Source organism: Rhinichthys klamathensis, unplaced genomic scaffold, assembly GCF_029890125.1.
Source record: "Rhinichthys klamathensis goyatoka isolate OS25496 unplaced genomic scaffold, OSU_Roscu_1.1 h1tg000545l_1, whole genome shotgun sequence".
In the NCBI taxonomy this organism is placed as follows: Eukaryota; Metazoa; Chordata; class Actinopteri; order Cypriniformes; family Leuciscidae; genus Rhinichthys; species Rhinichthys klamathensis.
In genome coordinates this window covers 1,015,001-1,042,595 of record NW_026607017.1, presented here as the reverse complement: position 1 = coordinate 1,042,595, position 27,595 = coordinate 1,015,001, and the positions used below count along the sequence as shown (strand labels likewise).

The 27,595-nt window shown below is 42.7% G+C and overlaps 3 protein-coding genes across 3 annotated transcripts in view; 1 reads left to right on the top strand and 2 right to left on the bottom strand.

Annotated features, from left to right (window-relative positions):
- Window positions 1-8,938: 8,938 nt before the first annotated feature.
- LOC130073435 (tropomyosin-1) lies at window positions 8,939-15,180 on the bottom strand. Its single transcript, XM_056238838.1, has 7 exons — window positions 14,839-15,180; window positions 12,770-12,921; window positions 11,258-11,499; window positions 10,991-11,149; window positions 10,506-10,628; window positions 10,344-10,434; window positions 8,939-9,222 (listed from the first exon to the last, which is right to left on the bottom strand). Exons 1-7 carry the CDS (start codon window positions 14,927-14,929, stop codon window positions 9,184-9,186), a joined length of 897 nt encoding a protein of 298 aa, XP_056094813.1. The 5' UTR covers window positions 14,930-15,180; the 3' UTR covers window positions 8,939-9,183.
- A 2,437-nt stretch (window positions 15,181-17,617) lies between these two features.
- Window positions 17,618-26,222, bottom strand: leprotl1 (leptin receptor overlapping transcript like 1). The gene is made up of 4 exons (XM_056238845.1): window positions 26,070-26,222; window positions 24,512-24,587; window positions 23,837-24,023; window positions 17,618-18,452 (listed from the first exon to the last, which is right to left on the bottom strand). Exons 1-4 carry the CDS (start codon window positions 26,083-26,085, stop codon window positions 18,336-18,338), a joined length of 396 nt encoding a protein of 131 aa, XP_056094820.1. The 5' UTR covers window positions 26,086-26,222; the 3' UTR covers window positions 17,618-18,335.
- A 394-nt stretch (window positions 26,223-26,616) lies between these two features.
- LOC130073408 (F-box/LRR-repeat protein 12-like) overlaps window positions 26,617-27,595 on the top strand; it is a 3,848-nt gene continuing 2,869 nt past the window's right edge. The window contains exons 1-2 of the mRNA XM_056238805.1: window positions 26,617-26,746; window positions 27,109-27,184. Of these exons, the coding sequence (XP_056094780.1) occupies window positions 26,646-26,746; window positions 27,109-27,184 (177 nt within the window). The 5' untranslated portion in view covers window positions 26,617-26,645. The remainder of the gene's footprint in view (window positions 26,747-27,108; window positions 27,185-27,595) is intronic.

Below are 27,595 nucleotides of genomic sequence, written 5' to 3'. Positions count from 1 at the left end.
TTTAAGCTCAATTTGAGATATTGTATTCAACAAATGATACACGTCTACAATAAAGATCACACATTCACACACTAGAAAAGATTCTTACCGTGTGTTGCGGGTCATCGTGTACTGCGGGTCTTCAGGTGTTGCGGGTCTTCAGGTGTTGCGGGTCTTCAGGTGTTGCGGGTCTTCAGGTGTCGCGGGTCTTCAGGTGTTGCGGGTCTTCAGGTGTCGCGGGTCTTCAGGTGTCGCGGGTCGTCGTGTGTCGCGGGTCTTCAGGTGTTGCGGGTCTTCAGGTGTCGCGGGTCTTCAGGTGTCGCGGGTCTTCAGGTGTCGCGGGTCTTCAGGTGTCGCGGGTCTTCAGGTGTCGCGGGTCTTCAGGTGTCGCGGGTCTTCAGGTGTCGCGGGTCGTCGTGTGTCGCGGGTCTTCAGGTGTTGCGGGTCTTCAGGTGTCGCGGGTCTTCAGGTGTTGCGGGTCTTCAGGTGTCGCGGGTCTTCAGCTGTTGCGGGTCGTCGTGTGTCGCGGGTCTTCAGGTGTTGCGGGTCTTCAGGTGTTGCGGGTCTTCAGGTGTCGCGGGTCTTCAGTTGTCGCGGGTCTTCAGGTGTCGCGGGTCTTCAGGTGTCGCGGGTCTTCAGGTGTCGCGGGTCTTCAGGTGTCGCGGGTCTTCAGGTGTCGCGGGTCTTCAGGTATCGCGGGTCTTCAGGTGTTGCGGGTCGTCGTGTGTTGCGGGTCTTCAGGTGTTGCGGGTCTTCAGGTGTCGCGGGTCTTCAGGTGTCGCGGGTCTTCAGGTGTCGCGGGTCTTCAGGTGTCGCGGGTCTTCAGGTGTCGCGGGTCTTCAGGTGTCGCGGGTCTTCAGGTGTCGCGGGTCTTCAGGTGTCGCGGGTCTTCAGGTATCGCGGGTCTTCAGGTGTTGCGGGTCGTCGTGTGTTGCGGGTCTTCAGGTGTTGCGGGTCTTCAGGTGTCGCGGGTCTTCAGGTGTCGCGGGTCTTCAGGTGTCGCGGGTCTTCAGGTGTCGCGGGTCTTCAGGTGTCGCGGGTCTTCAGGTGTCGCGGGTCTTCAGGTATCGCGGGTCTTCAGGTGTTGCGGGTCGTCGTGTGTTGCGGGTCTTCAGGTGTTGCGGGTCTTCAGGTGTCGCGGGTCTTCAGGTGTCGCGGGTCTTCAGGTGTCGCGGGTCTTCAGGTGTCGCGGGTCTTCAGGTGTCGCAGGTCTTCAGGTGTTGCGGGTCTTCAGGTGTTGCGGGTCGTCGTGTGTTGCCGGTCTTCAGGTGTTGCGGGTCTTCAGGTGTTGCGGGTCTTCAGGTGTTGCGGGTCTTCAGGTGTTGCGGGTCTTCAGGTGTTGCAGGTCTTCAGGTGTTGCGGGTCTTCAGGTGTTGCGGGTCTTCAGGTGTTGCGGGTCGTCGTGTGTTGCGGGTCTTCAGGTGTTGCGGGTCTTCAGGTGTTGCGGGTCTTCAGGTGTTGCGGGTCTTCAGGTGTTGCGGGTCTTCAGGTGTTGCGGGTCTTCAGGTGTTGCGGGTCGTCAGGTGTTGCGGGTCGTCGTGTGTTGCGGGTCTTCAGGTGTTGCGGGTCTTCAGGTGTTGCGGGTCTTCAGGTGTTGCGGGTCTTCAGGTGTTGCGGGTCTTCAGGTGTAGCGGGTCTTCAGGTGTTGCGGGTCTTCAGGTGTCGCGGGTCTTCAGGTGTCGCGGGTCTTCAGGTGTCGCGGGTCTTCAGGTGTCGCGGGTCTTCAGGTGTCGCGGGTCTTCAGGTGTCGCGGGTCTTCAAGTGTTGCAGGTATTCAGGTGTTGCGGGTCGTCAGGTGTTGCGGGTCTTCAGGTGTTGCGGGTCTTCAGGTGTTGCGGGTCGTCGTGTGTTGCGGGTCTTCAGGTGTTGCGGGTCTTCAGGTGTTGCGGGTCTTCAGGTGTTGTGGGTCTTCAGGTGTTGCGGGTCGTCAGGTGTTGCGGGTCTTCAGGTGTTGCGGGTCTTCAGGTGTTGCGGGTCGTCGTGTGTTGCGGGTCTTCAGGTGTTGCGGGTCGTCAGGTGTTGCGGGTCTTCAGGTGTTGCGGGTCTTCAGGTGTTGCGGGTCGTCGTGTGTTGCGGGTCTTCAGGTGTTGCGGGTCTTCAGGTGTTGCGGGTCGTCTTGTGTTGCGGGTCTTCAAGTGTTGCGGGTCTTCAGGTGTTGCTGGTCTTCAGGTGTTGCGGGTCTTCAGGTGTTGCGGGTCTTCAGGTGTTGCGGGTCTTCAGGTGTTGCGGGTCTTCAGGTGTTGCGGGTCTTCAGGTGTTGCGGGTCTTCAGGTGTTGCGGGTCTTCAGGTGTTGCGGGTCTTCAGGTGTTGCGGGTCTTCAGGTGTTGCGGGTCTTCAGGTGTCTCGGGTCTTCAGGTGTCGCGGGTCTTCAGGTGTCGCGGGTCTTCAGCTGTCGCGGGTCGTCGTGTGTCGCGGGTCTTCTGGTGTCGCGGGTCTTCAGGTGTTGCGGGTCTTCAGGTGTCGCGGGTCTTCAGGTGTTGCGGGTCTTCAGGTGTTGCGGGTCTTCAGGTGTTGCGGATCTTCAGGTGTTGCGGGTCTTCAGGTGTTGCGGGTCTTCAGGTGTTGCGGGTCTTCAGGTGTTGCGGGTCTTCAGGTGTTGCGGATCTTCAGGTGTTGCGGGTCTTCAGGTGTTGCGGGTCTTCAGGTGTTGCGGGTCTTCAGGTGTTGCGGGTCTTCAGGTGTTGCGGGTCGTCAGGTGTTGCGGGTCGTCAGGTGTTGCGGGTCTTCAGGTGTTACGGGTCTTCAGGTGTTACGGGTCTTCAGGTGTTACGGGTCTTCAGGTGTTACGGGTCTTCAGGTGTTGCGGGTCGTCAGGTGTTGCGGGTCTTCAGGTGTTGCGGGTCTTCAGGTGTTACGGGTCTTCAGGTGTTACGGGTCTTCAGGTGTTGCGGGTCTTCAGGTGTTGCGGGTCGTCGTGTGTTGCGGGTCTTCAGGTGTTGCGGGTCTTCAGGTGTTGCGGGTCTTCAGGTGTTGCGGGTCGTCAGGTGTTGCGGGTCGTCGTGTGTTGCGGGTCTTCAGGTGTTGCGGGTCGTCAGGTGTTGCGGGTCGTCGTGTGTTGCGGGCAAATGAGCTGTTCTGCTGGGTCCTAAAGTCAGTTATTCAGATGCTTTTTACACATGTAGACATTATAAAAAAATAAATGGTAAAGTTTTAGCATTTTAGTTAGAATTTTGAGCATGCTTAGGTTGTTCTATGTGTACTGAAGCATTCCTCACATTCCATTCATTCCTATGGGAGTCAAATTGACCCGCGAGGGAAGGATTTGTTACTTTTTTAAATTTCAACCACAAAACTCCTCGAATTCATTCAATTTTGTGTGTGTGTGTGTGTTAGTTCATTGTTCAAGTGCGACAAAAGGCCTTGGGTCTTGGATGCCTCCGATGAACACTCAATTTAAAAATAAAAAAATTCAGGGCCAAAATGACCCGAGGGAAAAACGTTGTTGAATATTTAACCATGCTGAGCTAACTGTAGTCAGTCTGAAAACACACGCTGGCATAGGCGTAATTCTATGGGGGGACAGGGGGACACGTCCCCCCCAATATTCAACGAAGGGCAATTTGTCCCCCCCCCCCAATATTTGATCATATTTGGGGCGCGTTTCCATTACAGATTTGCGCAAAACTTTTGCGATGTTTTCTAAATGTCTATAAAAAACTATTGCGAAATGACGGCGTTCCATTAACCGATGTTATGCGAGAGAGAGAGAGAGAGAGAGAGAAAGAGAGAGAGATAGAGAGAGAGAGAGAGAGAGAGAGAGAGAGAGAGAGAGAGAGAGAGAGAGAGAGAGAGAGAGAGAGAGAGAGACGAATTTTCAGATATTTGTTTATGACTTTTTGCCCCTTTATTAAACATTTAAAATATTCACAAATTAATATGGAGAAAAAAATGTAGATTTTACTGGTTTTCTAAGGCCAAATTAGAACCTGGAAATTATATTTTTCCCGCAGTGCTGAATGAGAAGAGCCATAACCACAGCCTACAGAAAGGGGATGTATGGTGAGTTAGGCTATAATAAATGTGTCTGAAAAAATAACGAGGCATTTTAATTGTTTATTAATAAACTATTGTTTTCCTAAATCAGTGTCGGCTAAAAACATATCTCCATCTCCGGATGCACCTTTAGAGAGAAATGCACCTTCATACGGATTACATAATCAGAAGGTATTAGCTTTCGATTCGAATTTGTTCCTTTTAAAGTGGACATTTAAAGCTTCAGTCTACAAAGGCGATCAGTTCTCGCGCTTCAGTTCACGGAGATCATGAAAGCGCGCCTGATTGTTTTATTTTATTTTACAAAAGCACATCGTTTTCTTGTTATTGTGAGATTACGCAAATAAAAGTAGTTATAAAAGTAGCGAATAATGTATTATTATATTCTGTATGACCAGAAATGACAGAGTATTTTAAGTTGTTTCGACTGTTGATAGGAAAATGCAAGTGTTCGCGCCCGCGCTACCGTGCCATCCAGTGCGCGCTCCACACCCAGTCCGCACACACACTTGGATATGCGTCAAAATCTTGTTTATTTGTGATAATCTTAGCCCTATTATTATTGTCCAACCTGTATTATGAATGAAATGTGACGAATTGCTTTGTTCCTTTTTTGGATAAAAGCGTCTTCTACATATAATAAATGTTATAATAATGATGATAATTATTATTATTATTTGCGGACACGGACCCAAAACACACCGCGTAAGTCAGGTGACTGTAAATGCGCAAAACCCGTTTCCATTGCAGTTTTGCGAAATGTTCCTTTTTCAAATTGCCTGAAAAACCTCCTCATGCGAGCGTAAAAACTTTATTGGGATAAACGGGAGTTTTTGGACGTGTTTCCATTGTGCGCATTTTCATTAGGCTACGCAATTTCCATTTGCGCAATTTGAAGGGTAGCCTAATGGAAACGCGGCTTGTATGATTATGCGGGCAGGGCCAGATGTGATTGCAAATAGCCTACGTCTTTCTTCCCAGCTCCGAAAATATAAAATCCCGGCCGGTCCATTTCCCAAATCCATTCGACTTGCCTTACACTATACATTTAGCAAAACCTATTTCTCCTGAAATCCATGTCATGTTTTCCTATCCCTAGTAGCTCGTGCATCGTCAGTGAGTTAGGAAAAACCAAACAGAAAAAGAGTTAGGAGGAGCGCGGAAATTGACAGACATTTGGCACATAGGCTATCTATGAATGGTAAATATCCTGTTATCCTGTAACAGTAATTTAATCAAAATGTTTATAGCCACACTATATGTTTATAGAAGAATATAAGAGAGAGAGATCACTGACCGCTTTGTTGTCAATTCAGGCCTGTAATTGATGCCGATGCTGTAATCATTGTGAGTAGGCTATACGTTGGTTTGACGATCAGATGTAATAAAATTCCTTGTTGTGTTAGCCTATACAAACATTCGGACTCTGACTTTTATTTTATTTTGATTAAAAAAATGTGTGCATGCGCCAACACAAAAAGTTCCACAGCTGTCCCCCCCCCAATGTGTGATTGACAATTTCGCCCTTGCACGCTGCAGTTCCAGCATCCACCAGCAGAGGCACTGACGTCACCACCTCAACACTGACACATTGATCATGTTTGACATGGCAGCTTTATTATTGATAAAAGCGTGTGAAAGCAGCTCTGCATAATAATATTTTTGAAACATATACAAAAGGCCTGTTCCCTAAACACAAGAGACTTTGAAAATCCCTGACATCACCAGGGAAATTAGTCTTTAAGACACGTCTGTTATTCCCAGTAATGAAGCTATGAGGCGTCCAGACTCCCTGCGTCTCATCAAACCCGTGCAGTTCTGAACTCTATTCACATCTATACACACTCAGAGAGGTCTGCTAAACGCATGAAAGTGGTACAATGACGTGAATAAAATAGATAAATTAGTGTAACAGAAATCATACCTGATACAAGACAAAAACAAGCAGCCTCTGAGAGTGAATCGCCCTTGTTTTCTATAAATATAATGATGTACACTTGTCACCATGTGCTCTCATTTCCACATATTTGGGCAAAAATATTACTCAAAAATGGTAAAATGACAAAAAGATTCACGCAGGTGAGTAAAATAACATTATACTATATAACCGGAGTAAAAATAAAGACATAGAAGCAATAAGATAAGATTATCAGGATGTCAAAAGAAACCTACCCAAAGCCCGTCTACGGAAAGCCTGGCCACTCCCTATTAAGTCCTATTGTACCGACTTTTTGGTTGTAGTTCCACCAGAGTTCCACTGGGGGCAATAGTCCGAGTGCAAAATGAATGGGAGTCTATGGGTCTAAACGGCTAAATTGGTCTTTTTCACCCGGTTGTCATTGAGAAATTTTAGATTTGAATGTAGGTTTTGCAAGTCCAACATGGGTTATAGGTCGAAAGTTGAATGAACGAGTACTTATGTCCTTTCGATTTCTTACAGGTTGAGTTGTTGTTGCTCATAACACGCTAGCATTCTGCTAATGGACGCTGATTGGTCAGTGAAGGACTGATTACGACCAGAGATACCGCTTGATGGCATCGTGGCATCCGAAGCGGGACCACACATGTATTTACCTGTGTCAGTTGTGTAGTAGATGCCTCGAGAGAAAAGAAAGTGCAGAACGCAAAAGCATAGACATAATAACGTTGCTGCGATAGTTTTCTTATTGTGGAAAAAGCATTTTCTGTGATTGACCCGATTTTAGTAATAACAAAGATAACTGATGGATCCTTTATCTATGGTAGCCTAATACGATATGGTACAACTACAGTGCAGTGCAAATAGTAAATATAAGATAAAGTGAGAAGTAATAGTAAATAGTTTAGTCAATAAAATAAACAAACAAACAGTACAGCAAATAAAATAGTAATGAAAAGGCTATATAAAATATAGGCTATATAAAATAAAATGACACAACCCTGTCTATTTTCAGTTTTATTGATCAGTAAGAGACATTATAACAGTATAAGTAGCCTAAAAGGTATAAGAAGAGTTATACAAGACAATAAATAAAGTAAACGATTCAGACACAGCAGGATACAACGTTAAAATAGCCACAATATAAAGTTATGAAACTTCACTTTGCCGTCAGCCAAAACGATTTGCCAGGGAACAAGATTAATGAGACCAAAGATCGCCCGTTAGATATACACAAGACGAATTATATGTCATGTTTAACCACAAACGTCAGAAGCACCGAGGAAAGGCTGTTCCAGGCGGGGTGCAGAGCGCTTAGACCCCGGTAAAGGCTTGAATATCACAACTCCGAAAACGTCAGATCAAATTTTTAAATAAGCGCTATCTTTATAAATAAACCACAGATTTGAGCTTTCAACAACTACATTGTGGACTGAAAAACTATTAAAACTACATTTCGTGACACAATAACAGTAGTATTTTTAAATTTCGCGGCTTCTCTCGTCTGTCTATGCACGAAAGCACCAGTGAATGAAGGATTGCCGTAAAGCAGGTCTATCTCTGGTCGTACGATGTGTATGACGTCATTGACATTTTAAAAGACTTTTTAAAGCAAATAAGTGACTCTAAAAAATCTAACACCCAGCAATGTGTAATTTCTTTGCATCTTCTTTCGAATACAACATTCGAATTACTAGACAAAAAATTATATCCTGAGAAAAGGGGATTTTTAGGGGTATTGCTCCATAGACCTCCATTCATTCTGCACTCCGCCTGTGAGCGCCCTCATATGGACCCAGAGTGGAACTGCAACAGTTCAGAACCCGGAAGTTTAATGTGAGTGGGAGTTCTCCCCATATTAGACTTTCTCTGACCTACCTCTCGAGGAGAAGAGACCGAACCGGAAGTCACGACAGTTCATGATGACATCACAACAATTAAAGGAGAAAGCAGTCATTTCCATCAGGTATATAAATGAACAAATTGTGTGAATTCTACTCAATGATACATAAAAAAACGCTATAATTAACATTATAATGGTATTATAACTGTAGACAACATTCAGCCGATCATTATCAGGGAAAAACCTTTTAGGTGGATTTTTGCGATACAGCACATTATACTTTATATAAAATTATCATATTCCTCATTTGCATAACTAGCCTTCTGATGTAAATTTGTCACTTAATCAGAATGGTAAAAAAAGCAAGTAATTATGTCTGAAAATACTTTTATAAGCAAATAGGGAATACACAGCACTATTTACATAAATGCCGCTATACTGGCATCTGGTGGCACACAGTCGTATTACATGTGGCTTTCTTTGTCTTCCATGCAAACAACTTTAACACAGTATTAAAGGTGCAGTGTGTAATATTTAGGAGGATCTGTTGACAGAAATGCAATATCATATTCATAACTATGTTTTCAGTGGTGTATAAAGACCTTACATAATGAACCATTATGTTTTTATTAGCTTAGAATGAGCCATTTCTCATCAACATGTTTCTACGGTGGCCCTAAATGGACAAACGCGTTTCGTCACTATGTTGTTCTTCGTGCAAAGAAGCTGCTAAAGTCAGCGAATAAAACACTGACACAATGATGAACAAGTGACAAAAATATTCGCAATAACATAGTTTTACTGAATTAAGTAAACCTAATTTCTAAATTTATCTAAAGAAACCTGGCTCCTCTGCTGTCTCAGACGACGACATCACTTCCTGTCGGCCACCGTAACTTCTGTTGAGTGCAATTCACAACCTCACCACTAAATGCCGCTAAAAATTACACACTGCACCTTTAAGGGAAAATAATATTAAGGTCCGATGTGAGCGCTGACAGACTTTCCTATAAACTACGGTAAGAGTGCATTGAAGACTGTGTGTGTGATGTTAGTGTTGATGAAGCGCTTCTGTTCAACACTCATATCAGAGAGGCTTCAGCAATGCAGTTTATTTGATAGATCATTGAGAAACACACTCCTGTTGTCAGACACACAGAGATGATGATCCTGGACGAGTCGAGGGGGACGGAAGGACAGTCTTCTGCTTCAGGAGAGCCAGGGTTATGATGACACTGTCTAGCTGTGTTGGTATTTGGAGAGATGTGAAATCCATCCCAGTTCTTGAGGTTTGGCATGAGTGTGTGTGTGGAGGAACATCGCCCTCTAGTGCCCTCTAGTAATATTTCACTGTTTTTACTGTTTTAGATCAGATAAACGCAGCCTTTAAAAAACACTGGTCACATGAGTAAAATGTATAATGTGAAGCTGTCGTCTGTGTTTGGATCCTCATGGGGGTTTGAGGTGTTCATCTGCTGCCCACTGGCCCTGACACAACCACACACACACACATTATAACATTATATATGTGTGTTTCTTCAGACAGGGTTAGTGACCGTATGTGTGTGTGAGAGAGAGAGTGTGTGTGAGAGTGTGTGAGTGTGCGAGTGTGTGTGTGTGTGTGTGTGTGTGTGTGTGTGTGTGTGTGCGTGCGTGCGTCTGTGTGTGTGTGTGAGTGAGTGAGTGTGCATGCGTGTGTGTGTGAGTGCGTGTGTGTGTGCGTGTGTAAGTGTGCGTGCGTGCGTGTGTCTGTGTGAGTGAGTGAGTGAGTGTGCATACGTGTGTGAGTGTGTGCGTGCGTGCGTGTGTCTGTGTGTGTGTGAGTGAGTGAGTGTGTGTGTGTGTGTGTGTGAGTGTGCGAGTGTGTGTGTGTGTGAGTGTGCGAGTGCGTGTGTGTGTGTGTGTGTGTGTGTGTGTGTGTGTGTGTGTGTGTGTGAGTGTGTGAGCATGCGTGAGTGAGTGAGTGAGTGTGTGTGTGTGTGTGTGCGTGTGTGTGTGAGTGTGTGTGTGCGTGTGTGTGTGTGTGTGTGTGTGTGTGTGTGTGAGAGTGAGTGAGTGAGTGAGTGTGTGAGTGAGTGAGTGAGTGAGTGAGTGTGTGAGTGAGTGTGTGAGTGAGTGAGTGAGTGAGTGAGTGAGTGTGTGAGTGAGTGAGTGAGTGAGTGAGTGAGTGAGTGTGTGAGTGAGTGAGTGAGTGAGTGAGTGAGTGAGTGAGTGAGTGAGTGAGTGAGTGAGTGAGTGAGTGAGTGAGTGAGTGAGTGTGTGAGTGAGTGAGTGAGTGAGTGAGTGAGTGAGTGAGTGAGTGGGTGAGTGAGTGAGTGAGTGTGTGTGTGTGTGTGTGCGTGTGTGTGTGAGTGTGTGTGTGCGTGTGTGTGTGTGTGTGTGTGTGTGTGTGAGAGTGAGTGAGTGAGTGAGTGAGTGTGTGAGTGAGTGAGTGAGTGAGTGTGTGAGTGAGTGTGTGAGTGAGTGAGTGAGTGAGTGAGTGTGTGTGTGTGTGTGTGAGAGAGTGAGTGAGTGAGTGAGTGAGTGAGTGAGTGAGTGTGTGAGTGAGTGAGTGAGTGAGTGTGCGTGAGTGTGTGTGTGTGTGTGTGTGTGTGTGAGTGTGTGTGTACCTGCTGTATGGTGAGTTTAAGCAGGTCTTCATACAGTGTTTTCCATCGCTCCACCTCAGCCTGGAGGTCAGATATCCTCTCAACATCCCATCTGTGAGGAAAAGAGAAAATCATCTCGCATTTATCATATAAAATAAAACATTAGATCAAATAAAAAGTGACCTTCTGCTAGGTTCTGCGGGACAGTCGGAGTTCCCAGTCTTCCTGACAGCATCCAACTCCACCTGTAACCGGTTCACCTGCAGCTCCAGGGACTCCTTCTCACTTGACAGACCGTCCTTAAACCTACACACACACACACACACACACACACACACACACACACACACACACACACACACACACACACACACACACACACACACACACACACACACACACACACACACACACACACACACACACACACACACACACACACATTCTGTGTGAACGGCCCATTATAAATATGCTAATTTTCAGCAGTTTACAAATGAGTGATGGATGACGTAAAGAAGCCTCGTTTACAGAAATCATGTGACTTTGGCAGTTTGATACACGCTCCAATTCACTGGTTCGAAACAAATGATTCGCAAAGCTTCACGAAGCGTTTCGAAAGCGTCTGTCGCTACGAGTGTGTGTGTGTGTGTGTGTGTGTGTGTGTGAACCTCTTGACGCAGCTCATCCACCGGCGCTGCTGATCGCACAACCACTCGAACTGTTCCGCCGTTTCCCGGAGTTTCCCGAGACTCTCCGAGTTCTCCCGCCGCAGTTCCTCCACCGTCCTCTGGCTGGTGCTGTGCAGCTCTATCAGCTCCAGGGATTTACTGATCAAGCAGAATATATACTTTAATGGCTTATACATTCCGTGAACATCATACAATAAATATGCGTATAAGAATCATGTTTCACTCACATTTTATGCAGTTAGATACCTGTTTAGCTGCATCTCTAGGTCTTCCACTAGCTGTGCCTTTGACTGGGTCTCCTCGTGGAGCCGCGTCTCCAGGACCTCAGCTTGCTGGGCTCTGAGCTGGGCCTCCTGGTGCAGCTCGTCCACCAGGCCCATCAGCTGCGTCTCTGAGCCCTGCAGCTGCTGCAAGTCACAGCTCACCTGCTCTATCTGGAGACTCAGGAGTGAAGCGACTCTCCCCCTGTCCTCCGTCACAGCCTGCGCCTGCACACACACACACACACACGCACACACACACACGCACGCACACACACGCACGCACACACACACAGGTTATACGGACTGCTGCCATACTGCACATACTGTACACTGCATACGTTTTTAATAGTATTGATTAGGTAGTAGAATATATGTCACAATATATCACAATACAAAAATACAATATGTATCTTGGTTAGTGACAATATGTATTGTGTATAGTTCACCCAAAATAAAAATTACTGTGTGGGAGAGAAAAAAATACTATATGTAATGTTGAATTTAATGTATAATAATGTAATGGGGGAATATTTGTGGGTCCTGATAATGCCAGATGTCTGATGTTACCAGTCAGACATCTGGCATATCTGACATCTGGCATATTTTGGTGATATGTGTGAAGCTGTTGTGTCGAATAAGCCCATGAGGGCTGGGCACCATAAAAGGTGTTTGACACTCAAATAAACAATAACTAACCAGTAAAAAGTGGCAGACGTTATTTTAAATATATCTAGTCAGTGACAGATTGCAAGCATATTCGTCTAGAATAATTATGTATTTTCAGCATCAGAATCATGAATATTGTTATTCTGGTGTCTCTATTGTTCATTGGGTTTCAGCATCAAGTCCAAGTCTATTCATTTACACACACAATGTAATACCAAATTTAGCATTTTAACCAACAGTAAAGTTTTTGTTAACCTTTTCCCATATGTCTTGAAGAATCGCAATAATGGCGTGTGTGCCTTTTGCCTTGGCTTTTGGCTTGCTTAGTTGGGGACATTTAATATTCAATAATATTATTGATCTGCCTTACTTAAGGTGGACGTTGACGCAATTTTCTTTTAGAAACAAACTTTGTTATATTGTTATATTGTTTTTGTTATATTGTTTTCATGTTATCACCGTGAAGCGCTTTGATACAATCTGTATTGTAAAAAGCGCTATATAAATAAAGGTGAATTGAATTGAATAATATTGTATCGTGAGATCAGTGTTGTGTTATGTATTGAATCGTGCAATATTTCTACAATAAGCCTTTAAACAAAATAAAAGGCTCCCCCCCCCCCTTGCATCTTCTCTTCTCTGATGATGTGGGCGGGGCAACCTGTCACTCACATGAGATCCACCAATAGCGAACCACAACCATCCAATCAATTCCCCACGGACAAAATCAAGCCCCGCCCCCTTCATTTGTTCTTGTTCGAGAAGCCGTTTCACTAGTCTCATTGTGGTACATCATCATCCAGTGATCATCTCACATATTCGGCTGTACCTGCTGAAATCTCTCCATCAGTTGCTGGTATTTGATGCTCATCTCAACGCAGATCTGCTCTTTATGACACACTCGCACTGACAGAGCCTCCATCTCCACCTGCAGAGCCTGCTGACGCTCTCGAGACACCAGCAGCTCATGCTGGAGCACTGCTGCACACACACACACACACACAGACAAACACACATACATACACACACACACACACACACAGAGAGAGACACACACACACACACACACACACACACCCACCCACAGAGAGACACACACACACACACACACACACAGAGAGAGACACACACACACACAGAGAGACACACACACACACACAGAGAGAGACACACACACACACACACACCCACCCACAGAGAGACACACACACACACACACACACACACACACACAGAGAGAGACACACACACACACACACACACACACACACACACACACACACACACACACAGAGAGAGACACCCACACACACCCACAGAGAGACACACACACACACACACACACACACACACACACAGAGAGAGACACACACACACACACACACACACACACAGAGAGAGACACCCACACACACCCACAGAGAGACACACACACACACACACAGAGAGAGAGAGAGAGACACACACACACACACACACACACACACACAGACAAACACACATACATACACACACACACACACACACACACACACACACACACACACACACACACACACACAGAGAGAGAGACACACACACACACACACCCACCCACAGAGAGACACACACACACACACACACACACACACACACACACACACAGACACACACACTGCATTACTGAATTACTGTTTTTTTATTGCAAATTTTAACAAACATAAAATACAAAAACAGACAAACTTTTAGACAATAATCTAGTTATAATTCAACAGTCAACAAGAAAGATGATATAAAGAAGCCTAATTTACATAGGCTATTGAAAATTATTTGCCATTAGATAGAAAAGAAAAAAAGGCATAAAAAAAGGCATAAAAATGAATAAAAGCATATTATGAAAGAATTTTAAACATGTCACAAATTCTAGATGTTTTTATCGCTTTCTTATTTACAGGCACATTGAAATTGTATTTAATTACAAATTCAATTCTTGTTTGAGGTGTCAAAGCGGGGTTTACTTTTTGTATATTTACATTTATGGATATAAAACTTTCCAATAAATAAAAGGAGGTTAATACTAAAAATTGCTTGTCATTAATATAAAACCCCAAAAAGAATGTGTCTGTAAGATAAGGAAAAATCACAGAACACATGTTGGACTTTAACATTACTCCAGAAAGACTGAGCAAAAGCACTCCCAAAACAAGTGACCTTCAGTTTCAGATAAAATCTGTAAATAATTTATAAGATATTTCTTTGATTTTTATTTGTTAAAAAAGTATTTCGGAGGGAGTGATCAAACGAACGACCACTTAATACCATCAAAAATGTTGTTCCAATAAGAGATGATGGATGGAAAAAAGGCAACAATGTTAAAAAGGAGTAAACAAAAAGTTTAATAATGCAAATAAAGAAGAAATTCTGACAAAATGGTAACAATTTACAATAAGGTCCCAAAACATGAAATAACACTAAAAATACTTAATTGTCCCCATTGACTTCCATAGTATGATTTTTTTTTTATACTATTAAAGTCAGTGGGGACCAACAACTGTTCATCAAAATATCTTTTGTGTTCAACAGAACAAATAAACTCAAACAGGTTTGGAACAAACAGGGCGAGTAAATGATCAGAGAATATTCCTTTGGTGAACTATCCCTTTTTTATTTATTAACAAAGATTAATGAATACTGTAACAAATGTTTTTGCTCATTATTAGTTAACGCATGATGTGTAGTGTAATGTGCAGAGCAGAATAAGTCAAATAAATTACAGAATTGATGCAAATAATACATTTAAACTAAAAGGAATATGGTTGTTTTTTAGCATTGTCAGGCTTCTTGAGTTTAGCTGATCTACATAATCTGAACTGCTTTAAAGTTGGTTTCATCGCTGAATCTGATCATTCGGACTCTTACCTTTCTCCTGAGACAGTCGGATGCATTTGGCAGTGAGATATTGAATCTGACCGTAATCTTCATCTCTGTCAACTCTGAAAAACCTCCTCATAACCTCCAGTGTGTGCGGCTCTGCTCGTGTCTCAGTCCTTCACTGCGGCTCTGACACATGATGATGGATCTCTTTCGCTTAAGGGCGAAGAAAACACTCTTTCTCTCTCTCCAAATATTCAAATGCACACACGAAACCTGGCAGGAATGTGTCCCACTCATATAGCTAATGTATATAACTGCAAGCAACAATTAAGAGGTCAAGCTTTAAAAAGGCACGGCGAGTTAAAGACATTTTTTAGATTATTTTGGTAAAAATGGCTGAAAAATCACAAATACAATCACTTGTAATATGACTAAATTGCTTATAACGTTTGACGGACAGGTGGCGCTGTTACTAAATAGGTGTTGGTTGGTGTTGTCCGAGTAAGGTGACAATGGGTGATGTTATAAAGTTTGTATTTAATCAATTCATGTAATTAATCAATAGCCATTAGAATATTTTAAAATTTTATTATAAATTGTGACCAAAAGGTGGCGCTGTTCTGAAACTTTTTGATTTCCTGCAGCATTTTACGGTAAAATTCTAAATGTCCGAAATATTATGTATATATATATATATTTGTCCGATATGGGAAAATTGGGTATGTCAAACTGAATTAAAAGTTTATGTTTTTTGGGCCAACCATCCATTACTTATAAGTAATTTTTCATTTCTCCTGACCAGTAGGTGGCGCTGTGCCGAAACTCTGCATGTAGCGTCAGTTCATGCTTGTGATGACATGTACCAAGACTCGCCTCAATACGCTAAAGCGTTTCAGAGATATAGCCTCGTGTTCAATTGTTTGCACGCTATTCGAGAACGGTTGGGTCTATCAAAAAGATTTTAATAACTTTTTCCAGGCAGGGTCTGAAGAAGATCTGAGCTAATTTTGTCGGACAAACCGTCTAAGAGGAGTTCAAAATGGTGGAAAATTCAAAATGGTGGAAAATGTTTCATGATGGAAATTTTGTTTATATCTCTTATGGTTCAAAAGTTATTATCATAAACGTGAGTACAACTTTGGACAGTGGGTGGCGCTAGAGGGATTGAGTAAGAGACTCCAAATTTGATGTGGCTAATGTTCAGAATGTCCTCTATCAGTGTGCCAAATTTCACAACTTGTTACCATACTGTTCCTTGTGCTGACATAGAAGAAGAAGATTTAAAAAATAAATAAAAAGAAAATCTTGTTTTCGGTGCATTGTAGCATTATTTTCATAACCACTAAATAGTTATTGCTGTGATAGAAGAAAATATAAATATATAATTTAAAATATATATACACATCATGTTAGTATGTTGTACTGCCTTAACATGCTACTACATTAATACGAATCTAATAATTGAGAATAATGACTAATACAAAATTACAAAGTAAAACATCCCGCTACAGTAATCAGAATTGGAGTGAAATTGGCATGCAAGTCTTCATTTTTATATATTTTTTCCCCCTGTAGGTTAGTGACCCAAACATGTATTCACACAAATGTGAATTATTGATGAAATCTGAGGTGAATCTGGCAGGTGTTTCTATAACGCAGACGTGTTTCAGCGACTCTCCCTCATTCCACACATACTGACAGAAGAGAAAACCGGCCCACGGACATTTCAAGTTTTAGATATTATATTATTTGTGTCTTCTGGTAATCTTTTGATTAGAGTGATGAAACTAATGATGGGGTCAGTAAAAAAGCTAAATCTGAACAGCAACAGAGAACAAAGGTCAGAGGTCGTGTACAACAAACGTAAAACTCTTCTTTTTTTTCCAAAAATGGCATTTATTTAAAAAAGAACAGGAGGGGGAAAAAGTCACAATGTTACTTGTGCCGTTTCTGCACAGTAAGATATAAAATAACAGAACATCTCTTCAAAGCGTTAAAGTCAACATGAAACCGCATTTACAAAACATTCTACCACTGAAATCGGACTGATTTTGAGAACAGGATGAAAAAAGTACAGAACTTGATTTTGTCCATGAGGAATCAGGTAGTGCTGAGAAGTGTCAAAAAAACAGTTAAGGCGAGACATTACAGGCAAAAATGCTTTTCCATTTTGCTCTTTTTGGCTTTTCATAAAGTGTTTTTCAGATTAGTGGAACGAAAACATCCAAAATGCACTTTTAAGATTTTATTTTGGTGCACTTTATCTATTTGGGTCAGTAGATTTCTATTATAGGTCATATCATTAAAAAGTTTTGTTCTCTACTTCAGCAGAACTTATATATACCAAAACTTAAAGTTTTATTCCTGACCATATTCTGAAGGTTTTTACAGAGGGGTTTGTCAATATATCATCCGCCTGATTTTTTGTAACATTTATTCCTATAAAAAAATAAAAAAAATAAAAACATTTTTTTCAGCTGTTGACTGTTTTCTAATTTATGGAGTGATAAAAACAGAATCCAAAATGCCTTTTATTAAAACCTCTAATATGTCAACAAAATTCTAAATTCTTGTTTGATTTTGTTGACATATTAGAGTCATATTTAAAGACATATTAGAGTTAATGTATCCAAATCAGTGCATATTATACATAACATTTCAGAAAAACTTTTTTTTTTTGTGTAATTCTTAATGTAATCAAGTTTTGGAAGTATGGTGATATCTATTAATTTTTTCCCCTATTCACTTGGGGTGTCTTGCCTTAAAAAGTATTATGAATTAAAGATTATGAAGGCCAACTTTTTATTGAATTTTTTATTTTTTTTATTTTTTATAATGTGCACGGATGAATCATTGCCAATAAGAGCAGAAATGTGTCACTTGAGTCCATGTTGACTTTAAACACTTGCTCAGAAATCTGGAAACACAAACCAACTGCTTCTTCATTAGTTTCGGAGAGATGCATGATCTCGTCTTTCTTTTTTAATATACACCCTTAAATGATGAATATGAGCTAGTCTACATGCTTTTAAATCAAACATGATTCAGTTTCATAGTTTGCTGATAAACAGTTGCTTTCTGTTGCTTTTTCCAAAGAAACATGTCTGGGAAATCTCACGATGCCAAGCGCAAAAAACAAACACAAACTAACATAATCATTCGAATCAACACGAACATGACGAGCTTCGTTCTACAATCTCATGTTTAATGCGCTATCAAAGAGAAAACAAGAGCGACACAGGAACAAATAAATAAGTTGTGAATAAAAAGAAAGCTGGTAACAGACACCAGAGTCGTAAAGCTGAAGGTTTCCGCTTGAACAACGTCAAGCCGCAGAGAAAACGCTCGGACGAAACAATCTGATGTCACCAGTGTTTGTTCGACCACCTGAATTCAGTCGTGCATGAAACCCAACAATTCAGAATGTCAGAAGGATCTAAAATTAACAAAATTATTGCACTGATTTCCTGCATCTATGAATGGGCGGCATTATAAATACGAGAGTAATGTCAGTAACAGATAACAGAGATGAGGGATGAGCTTCACCACTGCTGCCAGCTGAAGTCGTCGTTCGACCCGAACACCAGGAAGAAGCCCAGGATGGTGGCGAAGATCACGATGTTCCCCGTCAGGACGAGCGCACACGCGCCCCACTCGATCTGCACACACACACATCCAGACAAACCTCACATGCAGGGCTTGACATTAACACCCGCCACATGCGTGTGGATTTCAGCGGTGGCGTGTAACAGTCACTCCTACGAGCCACTTTGGCGGGTTGAATTTTATATAATATACATTTTTCAATTGTAGTCTTTTAAAAAGGCATCTGAAATAATAAACTAAGTGCAATCTAGTGTACTAGATTGAATATCGATACTGAAATATCTGAAACTCTTCCACAGAACAGATACAAAGACACGAGCTGTGTGTTCTCGCTCTCGAATCTCTCCGACAGCGAGTTACTCACAACCCTTTACTCACTCGTTTCATTAGCTCCGGATTAGGGGTGTAACGATACACAACATTGCCCAACATCAAATGTAATGTAAGCGGAACGAAACCACTCGTTATTGTGTGGTTGACGGACCGTTTATCAGTTTGGACCAATGCAGCGCGAGCCGATCTTTATCATCAGCACTGTCACTACACAGCCAAATCCAGTGAAGAAAACATTTGAGTTCGCCACTGAAGTAATAACATCGCTGCGAGATCTAGTGAGGAACATTCACATTTCTCTGTTATTAACGGATCAAACAGCGCTGACGTGGAAACCAGGAGAAACACTGTGCCATGACTGAACTATCCAGTGTCCAGATCAGCAACATTCACCATGGGTTTACTGGAGTAACTCTACTAACTGTAACCATGGGAGTTTGGCAGGAATAGTCGGCTATAATGCTTTCAAGTAACATCACGTCGGTTTTATTATGACATTATGAATACAATTGCTGCCCTCAAATGTTAATCTGAACTAAAATAAACCTTTGTTTATAACTACTACAATATTACATTTCATTTTGTCCAAGGAGCTGTTTTTGTTTTATAAGCTCCTAAGAAAAGTCAAGTATAGCTCCATCATTGCTCAAAGTTAAAAAATATCATACTTTATGATGTTAGTTTAAAATAAAAATATAATTAAAAAAAAAATCAAGGAAATTTCTCTAACATTTCTTTCTTTTTCATGTATCGAAAACGTACCGAACCGTGACACAAGTGTATCGTATCGAACCGAACCGTGACACAAGTGTATCGTATCGAACCGAACCGTGACACAAGTGCATCGTATCGAACCGAACCGTGACACAAGTGTATCGTATCGAACCGAACCGTGACACAAGTGTATCGTATCGAACCGAACCGTGACACAAGTGTATCGAACCGAACCGAACCGTGACACAAGTGTATCGTATCGAACCGAACCGTGACACAAGTGTATCGTATCGAACCGAACCGTGACACAAGTGTATCGTATCGAACCGAACCGTGACACAAGTGCATCGTATCGAACCGAACCGTGACACAAGTGTATCGTATCGAACCGAACCGTGACACAAGTGTATCGTATCGAACCGAACCGTGACACAAGTGTATCGTATCGAACCGTGACACAAGTGTATCGAACCGAACCGAACCGTGACACAAGTGTATCGAACCGAACCGAACCGTGACACAAGTGTATCGTATCGAACCGAACCGTGACACAAGTGTATCGTATCGAACCGAACCGTGACACAAGTGTATCGTATCGAACCGAACCGTGACACAAGTGTATCGTATCGAACCGAACCGTGACACAAGTGTATCGTACCGAACCGAACCGTGACACAAGTGTATCGAACCGAACCGAACCGTGACAGAAGTGTATCGAACCGAACCGAACCGTGACACAAGTGTATCGTATCGAACCGAACCGTGACACAAGTGTATCGTATCGAACCGAACCGTGACACAAGTGTATCGAACCGAACCGTGACACAAGTGTATCGTATCGAACCGAACCGTGACACAAGTGTATCGTATCGAACCGAACCGTGACACAAGTGTATCGTATCGAACCGAACCGTGACACAAGTGTATCGTATCGAACCGAACCGTGACACAAGTGTATCGAACCGAACTGTGACACAAGTGTATCGTATCGAACCGAACCGTGACACAAGTGTATCGTAACGAACCGAACCGTGACACAAGTGTATCGTATCGAACCGAACCGTGACACAAGTGTATCGTATCGAACCGAACCGTGACACAAGTGTATCGTATCGAACCGAACCGTGACACAAGTGTATCGTATCGAACCGAACCGTGACACAAGTGTATCGTATCGAACCGAACCGTGACACAAGTGCATCGTATCGAACCGAACCGTGACACAAGTGCATCGTATCGAACCGAACCGTGACACAAGTGTATCGAACCGAACCGAACCGTGACACAAGTGTATCGTATCGAACCGAACCGTGACACAAGTGCATCGTATCGAACCGAACCGTGACACAAGTGTATCGTATCGAACCGAACCGTGACACAAGTGTATCGTATCGAACCGAACCGTGACACAAGTGTATCGTATCGAACCGAACCGTGACACAAGTGCATCGTATCGAACCGAACCGTGACACAAGTGCATCGTATCGAACCGAACCGTGACACAAGTGTATCGTATCGAACCGAACCGTGACACAAGTGTATCGTATCGAACCGAACCGTGACACAAGTGTATCGTATCGAACCGAACCGTGACACAAGTGCATCGTATCGAACCGAACCGTGACACAAGTGTATCGTATCGAACCGAACCGTGACACAAGTGTATCGTATCGAACCGAACCGTGACACAAGTGTATCGTATCGAACCGAACCGTGACACAAGTGTATCGTATCGAACCGTGACACAAGTGTATCGAACCGAACCGAACCGTGACACAAGTGTATCGTATCGAACCGAACCGTGACACAAGTGTATCGTATCGAACCGAACCGTGACACAAGTGTATCGTATCGAACCGAACCGTGACACAAGTGTATCGAACCGAACCGAACCGTGACACAAGTGTATCGAACCGAACCGAACCGTGACACAAGTGTATCGTATCGAACCGAACCGTGACACAAGTGTATCGAACCGAACCGAACCGTGACACAAGTGTATCGTATCGAACCGAACCGTGAGTTTTGTGAACCGTTACACCCCTATTCCGGATGAATATTGTTGGTGGTTCAGGGCTTGAATCTTGCGAGGGATTGCACGTATTGAGCACAATTTTACTCATTCCCGCAGAGTGTGTGCATGTAAAGTATATTGGCTATAACACAGTATAATGGGTCCGTGCGTTAGGTCTTAAAGTGACAGTAGCCTAATATACCGGCTGCCAAATTATGAGATGCTATTAAAAATATCTATATGGTAGTTATTCCCCTATGGTATCGGTGTCCAAATTGTGGCCAGTGAAAATGCGGAGTGGCGAGTAACTTTGGGAAACCACTAGTCACAGGTGAGCAAAACAGTTAATGTGAAGCCCTGGTCACATCAGTCCACGCTTGCACAGTTACACACTCCACGAGGCATCAAGACTCATTTATAGAGCTGGCTTGATGAGAACTGAAGTTGTTTTTATCACTATGCCTTTTTCATCTGCATTCAAATCATTTCTATTCATTCATTTCTAATCATTCACCATCCAACCATACATCTGTGACCCTGGACCACAAAACCAGTCTAGTGATCCAGGGTCACATGTGAAGTTATGCATTATTTCAGGATATTATGACCTCGATGTCCTGAGACAGGAGTGTACTTGACTAGATCAGTTTATTTGACTTAAATGGACATTTCGTAATTCTTCAAGAACTGGCTCTGCAAGATTATCGGTTGCACTTCACGCTGTGTGTTTGATGTGGATGATTGAGGCTCTAGCGGAGCATGTTCCTAGTGTGTGTGTGTGTGTGTGTGTGTGTGCTGCGCCAGACTATTCTTCATGTCAGGGCAACAATTCAATAAACAACGAGTAAATGTTAAGTGACCTGCATCATACAGACAATACTCACTTTGTTTTGCCCCTGCTGGCGGTTTCTGATTCATATTTATAATATTCTATTTTTTTCTTTTTATCATTTCATATTTCTAGATTCCAAATTGTATATTTAAAACAGTTATCTCACAACATTATTTACGCAATTGTAATTTAAGTGCAAGTGCTGCTTAAAAAACATAAATGGGTGAGTAAGTGAGTGTGTGTGTATGTGAGTGTGTATGTCAGTGTGTGTGTGTGTGTGTGTGAGTGAGTGAGTGGGTGAGTGTTTATGTGTGTGTGTGTGTGTGTGTGTGTTGTGTGTGTGTGTGTGTGTGTGTGTGTGTGTGTGTGTGTGAGTGAGTGAGTGAGTGTTTATGTGTGTGTGTGTGTGTGTGTGTGTGTGTGTGAGTGAGTGTGTGAGTGGGTGAGTGTTTGTGTGTGTGTGTGTGTGTGTGTGTGTGTGTGTGTGTGTGAGAGTGAGTGAGAGAGAGAGAGTGAGTGTGTGTATGTGAATTTGTGAGTGAGAGAGTGTGTGTGTGTGTGTGTGTATATGCGTGTGTGTGTGTGTGTATGTGAGTGAGTGAGTGTGTGTGTGTGTGAGTGAGAGTGTGTGTATGTGAATTTGTGAGTGAGAGAGTGTGTGTGTGTGTTTATATGCGTGTGTGTGTGTGTGTGTGTGTGTGTGTGTGCTTTTGTTTTTGTGATATATGAGGACACAAATGTGTATAATGACATGCATATTACTATGGTATTACAACTTACACGTGATATATGAGGACATTGCATGTGTCCTCATATTTCAAATAGCTTAAAAAACATAAAAAACAATGGGTTTTTTTTTTAAATGTAAAAATGCAGCATGTCTCCTGTGATGGGTAGGTTTAGGGATAGGGGCAGTGTAGGGGGATAGAATATACAGTTTGTCCAGTATAAAAGTCATTACGCCTATGGAATGTCCTCATATATCACAAAAACAAAGCTGTGTGTGTGTGAGAGTGTGTGTGTGTGTGTGAGTGAGTGAGTGTGTATGTCAGTGTGTGTGTGTGTGTGTGTGTGAGTGAGTGTTTATGTGTGTGTGTGTGTGAGTGAGTGAGTGAGTGGGTGAGTGTTTGTGTGTGTGTGTGTGTGTGTGTGTGTGTGAGAGTGAGTGAGAGAGAGAGAGTGAGTGTGTGTATGTGAATTTGTGAGTGAGAGAGTGTGTGTGTGTGTGTGTATATGCGTGTGTGTGTGTGTGTATGTGAGTGAGTGAGTGTGTGTGTGTGTGTGAGTGAGAGTGTGTGTATGTGAATTTGTGAGTGAGAGAGTGTGTGTGTGTGTTTATATGCGTGTGTGTGTGTGTGTGTGTGTGTGTGAGTATGTGAGTGAGTGAGTGAGTGTTGTAACAGAACCCAACTGTGCGTGATATCGACTTTGACAGGACGGTCTGGTATTTACCACAGCGAGAGAGAGAGTGTGTGTGTGTGTGTGTGTGTGTGTGTGTGTGTGAATTTATCACATTGAGTGTGTGTGTGTGTGTATGTATTTACCACAGCGGCGCGGGCGAAGATGACGGGCAGCCCGAAGGCCGACACGACGATCCCCGTGGTCAGGAAGATGGCCAGCTCTTTACAGGCATTACTAGCCGAGTCGGAGTCGTCCACCACACGCCGGGAGATGCAGTACGGGATCGGGGAGAGGATGTAGAAGAAGAGCAGGAACAGAGGCCAGTACGCACTGCACAGAGACACACACAGATCACATGACCACACACACACACACACACACACACTCATTCACACACACACTCATAGATCACATACACACACTCATTCACACACACACACACACACACACACACACACACACACACACACACACACACACACACACACACACACTCACTCACTTACACACTCTCTCTGTCTCTCTCACACACACAGGTCACATGACCACACACACACACACACACACACACAGATCAAATGACCACACACTCACTCACTCTGTCTCTCTCACACACACAGGTCACATGACCACACACACACACACACACAGATCAAATGACCACACACTCACTCACTCTCTCACACTCACTTACACACTCTCTCTGTCTCTCACTCACACACACAGATCAAATGACCACACACTCACTCACACACACTCTCTCTGTCTCTCTCACACACACAGGTCACACGTGACACTCACACACACGTGACACTCACTTGTAGACGGGCAGAGCGCAGCCCAGCATGAGGAACATGAGGCCGATCGCTCCTCCGAACGACAGGCTGATGAGAGCTGAGGAACAGCAGATGTACACATATATATATATATCAGTGCTGTCAAACCTATTAAAGGGATAGTTCACTTTGAAATTCGTAAATGTAAGTACACATTGATGGCCTAAGACACGAAACGAGCGGTTTGTGTGAGAAAACGAACAGTATTTATATCGTTTTTACCTCTTGTAACGCGCAGACCGAAGCGCCCGCGCAGGAGCTCAGATCACTTGGACCTGGCTGTGTTTACAAGAGGTAAAAACGATATAAATACTGTTGGTTTTCTCACACAAACCGCTCGTTTCGTGTCTTAGGCCATCAATGTGTACTTACATTTATGAGTCATTAAATCATGTTTAATTTGGACTTCTCTGTGCTGCTCTTTGAGGTGGTGACCATAGACCTGCATTATATGACTGACAGACAAGAACGGTTTGACCTAAAAATATCAAAATTGAAACTTCTGCGGAAACAAAGACACCTACATCTTGGATGCCCTTGAGGTGAGCTAAAACATACCAAAAATTAATTTCAAAGTGTACTATCCCTTTAATCACAACTAGCATAAAAGATTTCATTTAATATATTTGTGTGTAAGTGTATATATATATATATATACACACTCTCTTACACGCACAGATACATAATACTTACACGCATATATACATCCTCTCTCTCTCTCTCTCTCTCTCTCTCTCTCTCTCTCTCTCTCTCTCTCTCTCTCTCTCTCTCTCTCTCTCTCTCTCTCTCTCTCTCTCTCTCTCTCACACACACACACACACACTCTCTCTCTCAATTCAATTCAATTAGCTTTATTGACATGACTGTAAAAATTACAATATTGCCAAAGCTTGGAATACATAGAATTCAGTGCAAGTGGTCCATTATAAAGACATCAAAATACTCAAATATTATAACATAAATTTAATTTAAATGTACAAATTAAATGAATTGTACAAGTGAACAGTGTAACAGATTAGAATATCTGTGAACATTTGATTCCACAGTGTTTTAACATACATAAACAAACAGACACACACTCACTCACTCACTCTCTCTCTCTCTCTCTCTCTCTCTCTCTCTCTCTCTCTCTCTCTCTCTCTCTCTCTCTCTCTCTCTCTCTCTCACACTCTCTCTCTCTCTCTCTCTCTCTCTCTCTCTCTCTCTCTCTCTCTCTCTCCTCTCTCTCTCTCTCTCCCCTCTCTCTCTCTCTCTCCCCTCTCTCTCTCTCTCTCTCTCTCTCTCTCTCTCTCTCTCTCTCTCTCTCTCACACACACACACAGTGTGAGTATTTTAAACTTTATATGACTCTAGGAAGTAGACCACACATATATAGAGACAGTATGTATATATGTAAGTGTTTCTTTGAAGAGGTTTATATAGAGATGATGTTTTGTTTCGATGGTGGATGTAAATCTGCGGCCGCTAATGAACATCAAACACTTCGGCGTCATCACTACACACCGCAAACACACTCACACACACAGATTAATGTGCTCACCTTTAATTCCCGCCATTATGTAGATTCACAAACACACAAATTAACAGTCTTGAATAAATAAAGCTGCAGAAACTCCTCGCGCTTATGATGCTCTGCGCCGCTAGCGCTGCCTTCCACACTGCGCATGCGCCCGACTAGACCACTTCCGGTGACCGCAAAACAACATCACAAATCAAACAGTGAAAGAAGATCAAACTGGACATTCTCTGATCAAACCAAACATCAGACGAACAAGTGTAACAAACAATAAATATTAGTAAAAAATATATTTACGGATAGACTTATAACATATTAATATTTTCAAACAAATATCGATGCAATGTTAACAACATATTATTTTCTACAGGCATGCATATCAGTAAATTGTTTTTTAAACACTTTTATTTTGAACAGTCGTATAAAATTAAGATATTTTGTCACCGATTTATCAGCAACAGCTCTCAAACAGCTTATTTTGACATAAGTATTCATAATAATTGTAATAGATTAAACGAGTAATGCTCCGCACCGGAAACAGCGTGTCACCGGTAAATGTGTCCGTCAGTGTGTCGCGGGCGATGAAGGTTCCGCACTGAAATGGACGCGGTGAGATGCTACACTCTGGACTTTTTTCCTGAAAACATTTTAATTGATATTTTATCTTATTTAAATGTGCGAGAACTCGTGCGCAACTCCAGGTACAATATCGCGTCATGTCATACAATAACTGTGTTAGTTACACGTGAGTCCAATTCGGTCGGTGAAAGTGTTTGTTTTGATTTGTTTTATCGAATATGATTTTTTATACAATTAATTTATTGTAATGATGATCGTGTAGAAACATCAGTTAGCAGTGATTTACAGTAACAACTGTGAGAGATCCTGTCGTTTCAGTCACATAATAGACGGCGATCAGACACCGGAAGTCATCAAACACAAACAAACCAAAGCGTGTGATGTTTTCACATATATATATATGTGTGTGTGTGTGTGTGTGTGTGTGTGTGTGTGTGTGTGTGTGTGTGTGTGTGTGTGTGTGTGTGTGTGTGTGTGTGTGTAGAGTGTGCAGGCGCTGGAAGCAGCTGGTGAAGGACCAGAGACTGTGGAGAGCTGTCGATCTGTCCACATGGAAAAGAGTGAGAGTTTCAACATCTTTATTGTCTTTATGTTGTTGTTTTGTACTGTACTTTACTGTACTTTAGTTCAGGAGTTTCAGGCTGAAGTGGGCCGGGAAAAAAGTAGAGGAAAACTACATGTATAAACAATAATATTAAAATTAATAAATAAACTGGATTAACATAAATTTGAATAAGAATCACACACACACAATAACTCTCTCATTTATTTCCCTAGAAAATAAAACATAATATTTTATGGCCTTTTACTACTTTAGTAAATGCATCTTGATTTAAAAATGTTTAGATATTTGGACTGGAATACAAGCCAGAAATACTGAGTGAGAGTGAGTGTTTAAAAAACAATACATTTAATTTGAGCATTTCCTTAACCTGAACCTTTCCAGGCCATACTTGCACCACTTCCTGAAC